The sequence below is a fragment of the Cyphomyrmex costatus genome, unplaced genomic scaffold (genome assembly GCF_001594065.2).
Source record: "Cyphomyrmex costatus isolate MS0001 unplaced genomic scaffold, Ccosl1.0 scaffold297, whole genome shotgun sequence".
NCBI lineage: Eukaryota > Metazoa > Arthropoda > Insecta > Hymenoptera > Formicidae > Cyphomyrmex > Cyphomyrmex costatus.
Window position 1 is genome coordinate 267,971 of NW_017277093.1, and position 9,176 is coordinate 277,146.

Sequence of the window (9,176 nt, forward strand, 5' to 3'; positions counted from 1 at the left end):
GATATGATTTGAGCCTAATTATTTAATTTTAGATTCTTTTTTTAGGTATCCAAATAACAGGTAATATTCTTAGTTCCAGCAGTCTTCATACGCGTCTCTGCTTACAGAATTGACAACAAAAGCTAACAATAATGATAACACATTATGCAAGTACACGAAGGTTAAAAAGTGGAGCCTTTTGAAAGAGTGCGGAAAAAATAACGAGGCTAGCGTTCGCTAAAATCACTTTTTTCCCCATCTACTGCTCATTGTTAAATGTACGAAAATCTATTCTTTCATTTTATTCATTAATGTTAATTATACATTGTCGTCGTATTATGTCAGAATCATTCTCCGTTTGAAGTGCAAAGCATAGATTGAAATATGTATGAATATATACATACTTCGTACTTTTTTCTCTTAAAAGCTGCTTCACACTGAGATATATACGACAAAGTTAGTGGTACGAAGTGTCGTTAGATCTGTAGCAAAATAAATACAAACGAAATTCTCTTAAACTAGTAAATACTACAGTATCTTTGTATTGTGTACACTTTAACTAGCCAGTGCATTTTTTTGTGTATATCCTGACTCTCTGATTAACCTTCCTGTCTATGTAGCACACCTTACCACGCATTCTAAGGCATGAACTTCCTAGTGAGCTGGATAAGAGAGAGCATAGACCAGTGTGCCAGGTACTTATGTGTTAACATTCTTTTTTTTCTTCACTGTTGTATAGCTAGATATACATTACATTATTAGAAAGTATATTACTATCGTATTTAAAAAACCGTTCCTTCTGCTCTTGACTTTACACTCTCAAGATTCTTATTTTCCTCAGACAGTAACTATAAAAATCGTTTGCAAAAACTTTTCGTATTAGAAAGCAAAAAATAAACTTAAATTTCCTGTGGCTATGTCTGCGTATACTAAACAATAATTTAATCCATCCCACGAATAACTTTCAACTTCTACCTCTCTCATATTTGTATTTTATGTAACAATCTTTACTAGTTTTTAAATTTCTATTAACAATGCGAGAAGTGTCTTCGATGACAATTAAAGCAAATTTTCTTTTTTACCTGTGTGTAAATTGCTAATTATTTAATATAACATAAAGGTTGATAGTCAGACTGCGTTTGAGCAAATATTTTACATACTGAAATTGATTTTAATATATCGATTCCTTTCTAAAGTTATTCGTGTGAACGGTTTAATCAGGATTTCGATATTACAACACGCACACTTGTATAAGACGTAGGTTTTATGTTTTTAGCATAATTATCCACGTTTATACAAAACACGCACACTTAACTTCCGCGCCAGATTAGGGAGCTGTTTTTATTCATCTGATACCATAGCGAAAGCACATGTCGTGAATCAATGTTTAGTATTATCACTCATCATTTCTATCTTGATAAGTATTCATTCTTATATCTCGTTCCATCATACATTCATCGATCTGTTATATGTTGTGTTGGTTGTACATATTCAGATTACAATGTAATATAAAATATGACAAATAAAAACATTGTAATCATATAGTATTGTCACAAGATAGAATAGAAGAGAATAAAACATCAATTCCAAATAAAGTATGAAATACTCCAAAATATTAAATTCAATTTCAATAATATATTTCAAAATGTGAAATTTGCTTAATTCTATTCGTCAAAAATAGATTCATAAACTTATTATATATATTTATATGCAGCTCCAAACAAATTTTCACGACACTCGATTGCTCGTATTAAAAACAATCGTTTTCGTAAAGCCGTTTCCGTAAAATAAAGAAACACACGCACGCATACATACACACAGAGGGATACATTATTTTTTAGCTCCTTGTACAATAATAGTTTGAGAATATTTTTAGCATACAAAAAAGTAATAATACAAAACGATACAAAATTCTAACAAGTGATTCATCTCTATCACTATGTAATTGAATTACTTCAAGCAATGAAGATCTAATAAACATCAGAGACAAGCAGCAACGTATACATATATACATATGCGTACATATGCATATATATACAGGGTGTTTGAAATTAACCGCCAAATATTTCATGTGTGGGTAGAACAGACTATACTGAGTCGAAAAGTCCTGTACCATTTTGTGATTGCAGTAATAGTTAACGAGATATTAATTTATAAAAATATTTAAATTCGCCCGGCCCATCGTCAAATGCAAACGCGCGGCTGGATAGGACCGCCCAGCGAAACGCGCCGCGCGCGTTCGCCGTTGCTAGGCGTTGTTTATAACAAGCGTTGTTTATAACAAGCGGCAATAGTCGTCGCTAGACATGAGTCGCGTGCCTAGCGACGGCGAACGTGAACGCGCGCGGCGCGCTTTGCAGGGCGGTCCTATCCAGCCGCGCGCTTGCATTTGACGGTGGGCCGGGCGAATTTAAATATCTTTATAAATTAATATCTCGTTAACTATTACTGTATTCGCAAAATGGTACAGGACTTTTCGACTTAGTATAGTCTGTTCTACCCACACATAAAATATTTGGCGGTTAATTTCAAACACCCTGTATATATATATTGTGAACACGTGCTCTTTTCTTTGTATCCGTAGAATTTTGTTCATTCCAACAATGAAATTTAATACCTTTTCTCATCTTGAATATTTATTCGTGTATACAAAACTAAAGTCGTTTAGCACATTTTAGCACTAAATTTAGAATACACAATTTCATTAGTCTTTTTTCCCTGTAGAACACAATGTTCATTTCTAAACTTTTTGTCGTTTCTTTTCTTTTTGTTTTTTTTTTTTAGTTATCACAAATTATTGTTCCTCGTATTTATTATTGTTTCAATCATTAGAACGGAGCTCAAATGTCTTCTAATACTTCTTTTTTTATCGATGCAACTTCCTTTTAATTACACAATTCACAAGTCCGCACGATATTCGCACGGGGCGCACTGGGGACAGGCTGTTCTTTTTGTTTTGTTCGGTAACTTTTCTTTGTCGTTATATGCTTTTATCTCGAAGTAAATCACTTTCTACCCACAAGATCGTTAAAAAAAAATATATATATGTATATATACTAATCGAGCTTATAAGTGTAACACCGCAAGGTAAAGAGTGGGACTATGGATTTGGAGGAGGTGTGGTCGGTGTTGTATGCGCGGAGGGTGATGCACTGGCGACCATTGTCGGACTGGCCGGCTGTTGCAATGGCAGGAACGCTGATCCCAAGCTGGGTTTCAACTGGAATGCTGGAACGCACGGCTTTGGGCAATAGTCTAGTTTGCTCAAATCTATCATGGGCCGCCTACATACGGAAACGTGAAAAAAAATCGTTATTTATAGCGCAAAATAATACTGTAGACCGTAGGGAAGAATGAGCTCTATTGTTACCTCGCATCTTCCACAAATTTGAGGTTGACTTTCTCACAGCCATCGGGCGGTTCCCTCGCAAGGAACCTGTTAATGTGAGGAGAAGTGCCGAGACGTCCTTCTCTATCTTGTTCAGGTGTTGAACCACGGCTTCCACCTAAAAATCAAAGAAGAAAGTTAAAATGTCATCGCAAAGAACAAGATTCACAGAACATGTTTTTTATATTAATTGAAATATGAAACAAAAATTCATGCCACTCACTATCTTAGTACAGGGTTGCCACAAATTTTTCATCCTAAAATTTCCTGACATTTCCCTGATTTTACTGACAAAATTTTGTAATTTTCCCTGACTTTCAATAATAAATATTTTGAAATATTTTTTGTATTTTCATCCTAATTTGAAAATTGTTAAATATTTTGTTGATCGAGTAAAAAGGCCCAATTTACGTTGGGGCCATCCATAGATACTTATAACAAATTCTGTAAACTTAAATCTTTTAGTTTCTTCCTTAAAAGCTCTTAATAAATCTTTAGCACGAGCATGGCCAAGAAAAGCAGAAGAAAAATAGTGTGTTTCTACTTGATTACTATCATTATTCCAGAATCTCAAAGCAATATCCATTTGTTGAGTTTGTGTCATTTTATTTAAGCTTTCATCAAAAGAAACTACAAATGGACCACAGTTACGAACAGCGTCAACAACTTTCCTACTAAAATAGGATGCCAGACCAAAAACTATCCCATATGATAGCTTTGTACGAGCTAAATATTATATTAATGCGAACAGGCTAATGATGTTTTCATTTAATTTAAAAAATCTCAGGGCAAACAAATCAGCAACACATCACATAACTTATCATCAAACGATTATCAGTTTACCTTTGGTATGGATTTCCTTTCTTCAAAACAGGAGAAACGTTAGAGCTCAATGGTCAAGCACTATACGCATGCATTATCTTTACAACACAAATAATAATTTAAAAAATGAGAAAAAATTTCCTAACATACGAAAGGTCTAACAGCAAAAGTAACGTCGTCCAAATAAATTGCAAGTCAAAACAAAATATACACGCACAAGACAATAGTGCTCTAGCGCTACAAGATCACGGCAAATCATAAAGCGAAAGAATTATCGACCGAATTGGCTTGAAGAACAAAGCGAAATAATTTTAACGATTGTGGCGTTGTGATATAAATAAATTTCTTTACAGCTATTTTATGTTTCCCGAAAAATGCGCTGAAATCCCTGACTTTCCCTGATTTACTGACGCATTTTTCAAATGCCCTGACATTTCCCTGATTTCCCTGACTTGTGGCAATCCTGTAGTAATAATTGCTTGTTCATATACATAAAGAGTAGGTATAGATTTATGCAAAAGAGGTCATCTTTGCATGTTTATTTTGTAACAAAACTGAACAAATAAATGTATAAACACAAATCATATTTTCACATGCTAAACTTAATATTATCAAAAAAATATTATAGAAAAAAACACGTGTATACATATAATATTAGACATTCATATTCTTGCTTTCTCATGATGCTAAAAAAAAATAAAACAAACATTAATATCTATACTAAAACATATTTTAAATTAAAATTGCAATTAGTGTGCACTTGTGATGTTCTTAAATTTGTGTGTATAAATATATATATATATATATACATAAATATACACTATATATATTACACACACACACACACATATATACAGTATGTATGTTTAATATACTGGTAACATTTATAAAAGGAATATATATATTAATATATTCCTTTTAGCATACTTTAGTTAACTATAAACGGTGCGTTCCATTTGACATTTACATAGCTTAAGAGCATTATTTGTTCTTGTTTAATACTTGATAAACAAGGATGAAATAATTCCCAGGGCATTGTGAGCGTCAAATGAAACGCAGTTAAAGAATAAATGAGTATACAAAACATTCATAAAAATAGCAAATCATGCAGCTAATTCAAATATATGTACATGATTTTGTTTAAGAATCTCTTGTTTTACCTATTGTTATTATTATTATTATAGGCAGTATATCATCTAATGATATGCATGTTATTGATGATGAAAAAAATGATAAGATCTTGAATGAATAGAAATTTGATCGTAATCGAAATAATATGATTGTAAAAATCGTGACTACAAATTTGTCTGTAAACAAAGTACGATGTTTTCTTATAAGATTAAGAGAATTTTATATTAAATTTTATATATATCTTGATGGCAATCTTTTAGAAATTTTGATAATACCATGCATATGAAGTGGATGTCTTAATTAATGGATTTTAGAAAAAATATAATTGTATTTATATATATATATATACACACATGCATAAAATGTGTATATATATATATATGTATTTATATATGTATATAGATAAATATAAGTTTATTCAATGTGTAATATCAATAATATCGAAAGGATTAAAGACAAACAAATTTGTTAAATGAGATCTGTGAAAACGAAAAATCAAATTTTTCCGCAAATGCTCCAACCTTGTAAGAGATCGCTAGGCGGACGGGATGCATCCATAACACCAGGAATCAGCGGAGACTCAGAATTCCTAGATGGAGGGCCTGTCTCAACAGGCACACACCTTTAGTTAGTGTGTTATTTATATTGTTGCATTTAACCAGAAAAAATACATACATGTGTACATACAAGCTATAATCGTTTAATTAGCGATAAAACTTTTTAACACGATATAATTTTATGCTTTCTGAAAAACAAATTTTTCCATAGAGAAATTTGATTCGATATATTCCATTCATCTTTTTTACATAATTTTATAACTTTTTTAATTATCACATTAAGAAATCTATGTATAGAGTAAGTATAATGTTAAAATAACTTGACTTTTTGGTCATTATTCAGCTATCTTTTAAAGAGCTCATTATATCATTAGTTGTAAATCTTTTGCATATTTGTAACAATCGTAATTATGTATAACCACCATGTATACCTGGAAATCAATCAATGAAAATGTCATTGCGTAATTTACCTGAAGAATAAGAACTGGAGGGAAGGTCAGTAGCCGGTGTTTGTGTGTTGACACTCCGAGTAGCCCGCAATAAGTCTGCTAGAGGGGCGCGATGTCCTTCGGGTGTAATTTGCTCGCGATATCGTGCATACTAAAGAAAAAAATTTCATATTTATCATCAAACTGTTATATAAAACAAAGACTAAAAAACAATTCACATTTTCTATTTTGCGAAAAATGTAGATTCGAAATTGTTGTATTATCTTACATTTTGTAGTAGTTAACGATATAAATGTATGTTTTCAATATTTAAAAATAATATTATTAATATAAGTATTCAAGATAAAAAAGACATCACATGTAGATATAATCATTCATCGCAAAAATAATTTTCAAGATGAAATACAATTTTAAATACATTTTTTTCAGAATAAGATTTCTATTTTTTTTTTTTTCAAAGAACAATCAATAACAAATTAAAATTCTTGTTCTATCTTAAAACATCGAATTCTACTAATAACACTATAAAATATACATTACCTTGTCTTCTACTGGGTGGTCTGCATCACTGTTATTGGCTGTATTTTTGAGCACAAGTCCTTCTATTTCTTGATTGAGTCCTTCGATAGACGAACGCATTGGAGGCCTTATTGGTTTTACTGGGATATTCATGGGACTTGCTTTTGTACTCAAGCTAAATTGATTGTCTACAAAGATAACATATATTACGTATTGTTTAAATGATCTTATAAACAGAACAAAGAGCTTTCGGAAAATTACTCACGCATGGATGTCTGTGAAGCAATACTGGGCAAAAGTACTGAATGATCACCAGGAAGTGCAGGTGGTGGGCCACCTGGCATTATTAGTCCAAATGCCGCCGTTCGCTCTCTACTGCTAGTACCTTCCTTATTTGTACGTTGTAATCTGCGATAAAAGTATATAAGAAACAGCGTGTAGCTTTTCCAATAAACATGCAGAAGATATAATATAAATAATAAAAATAATATAAACACATTTTTTAAATACTAAATCTTATAGGACCGTACATGTGAGAAACAGAACCAATGAGAAATTGCCTTTAATGGTCGAGCTTGGATCTTAGATGCTATTATAATTTTGTGTGAATTTATTTATTACATATATAATCTTTTAAATCGCGTGCCGAACAGTTTTTCAGTCTTGAAACGCTACTCTACAAAACTACCGCAATAATATAACGAGTTAAATTATCTATCAACTTAACAATTTCGATGCTCATAGCATCTTGGATCTTAACAATGTTGAATGACATATTAAAATCTATGAATGACATTAAAAATCTATAAATAATTAATTTATATTGCGAAAAATATAAACACATACCGATGCCTGAAGTAATTTTTCTCCAATTTCTCATCAGTGACAGTTTGTTCTGTAGGATGACGAGTATGCATTTTTCTTGGCTCATTGGAACATTCTTCCGTCTATAATAAAAGAAATACCCGTGAATCAAATGAAATAAATGCTAAATAAGTTTTATATAACGCAAACACGACACTACTTAAGTTTTTATATATAATTCTTAGAAAGAAACAAAATTTACTCACCTGAGTAGATTTATCTACCAAAAGACTGGAATGCATATAATAGGAGTCACGTGGCCATTGTCCTTTCAAATAGATAGTATCTAGAGATGCTGTCCGTCGAATGCTCTGGTTTCCACTTAAGCTATCGCTACAACGGCCACTCAATGTTTTTGATTTGGCTGAAAAATATTCAATAATATTATTATTATACATAATAATATTCAATTAAAGATATAGAAGAAGAAAATAATATAAAGAATTTTAGTCTGAAATTAGTAAACTGTAAGATTAAAGTGCAAAATATGTATACATGCACCAGACCGAACTATAAGCATGTTGTTTTCGGTTGCTGGAATAAGTAAAAAGTATTTGTTAAATAAAATAATAAGAAACATAAATATGAAAATAATAGTGTAACCGAACTAAAAATGTCTCTTCGGTTACTATAAAGTACAGAAATAAAAGTAAATTACTTATAGGCGCCTCAAAAAATAAAAAATTTCTTATTCTTCAAAACAACTGAAAAGTAAGTATAATTGTGACTAGCCAAAACACAATGTATGAATTGTATAAACAAAGTTACAAAAATGTAACATGTTATAACAAAGTAAATATACATTAACAAAAACAAAAATTAAATACTTACCAGGCAACATTTATAGCAAATGTGGAATAAATAATTCAACTGTATAAAAAGAAAAACATTTTCCGTCATTCTATAAATTTGGTTCAACAATAATAAAGAAATAAAAAACTTTCGCTACTGAGTCAAAGACGATGATAAATATAGCTTACAAATCATTTTCTTCTATTTTTTTTTTCTATTCTCTATTATAAATAACGAAAGGAAGAGAACCTTGTGTCAAAGTGTAAACAATTTGAGGATTGAGAAGTATTTCAATCAGACACATCTCCCACTTGCAGTAAAGACAGCTCTTCAACTTACATACCTTTGAACAGTGGTAACGCAAGACGGCCTATGAAAAAATGCTAATTGTTTAACAAATATCAAGTTTGCACAGAACACACACACAGGATTTACGTACCTTTCAACTGGACCAGAATCTCCAGGGATTACATGTCTTTTCAAGGACAAGTGACAGAGTACCGGTATAGTCCCTTCGAGCACCGGAGTCATCATTACTGAGGACAGATATTCCGTCCACGATAACGAGACTTCGGTGCTCGAGGGGTCACGCGCGCGGATACGTATTCCTCGAGCAGAACTCCACGAGCACAAAGAACAAGTCCACGGAACAAGGGGGAGCGGAGGGGGGGGGGG

General features: G+C 31.9%; 1 protein-coding gene across 2 annotated transcripts in view; it reads right to left on the reverse strand.

Annotated features, from left to right (window-relative positions):
* Nucleotides 1-2,485: 2,485 nt before the first annotated feature.
* The window catches only part of LOC108775316 (protein FAM117B), an 8,008-nt gene continuing 1,317 nt past the window's right edge, over nucleotides 2,486-9,176 (reverse strand). Inside the window, exons 2-9 of one of the 2 annotated variants that reach the window (XM_018541644.1) lie at nucleotides 7,916-8,073; nucleotides 7,692-7,792; nucleotides 7,111-7,253; nucleotides 6,867-7,033; nucleotides 6,348-6,477; nucleotides 5,842-5,922; nucleotides 3,350-3,485; nucleotides 2,486-3,263 (exon numbers count right to left, since the gene is read on the reverse strand). In XM_018541644.1, the coding sequence (XP_018397146.1) occupies nucleotides 3,080-3,263; nucleotides 3,350-3,485; nucleotides 5,842-5,922; nucleotides 6,348-6,477; nucleotides 6,867-7,033; nucleotides 7,111-7,253; nucleotides 7,692-7,792; nucleotides 7,916-8,073 (1,100 nt within the window). In that variant the 3' untranslated portion in view covers nucleotides 2,486-3,079. The remainder of the gene's footprint in view (nucleotides 3,264-3,349; nucleotides 3,486-5,841; nucleotides 5,923-6,347; nucleotides 6,478-6,866; nucleotides 7,034-7,110; nucleotides 7,254-7,691; nucleotides 7,793-7,915; nucleotides 8,074-9,176) is intronic. The other variant, XM_018541646.1, reaches the window with a different exon arrangement.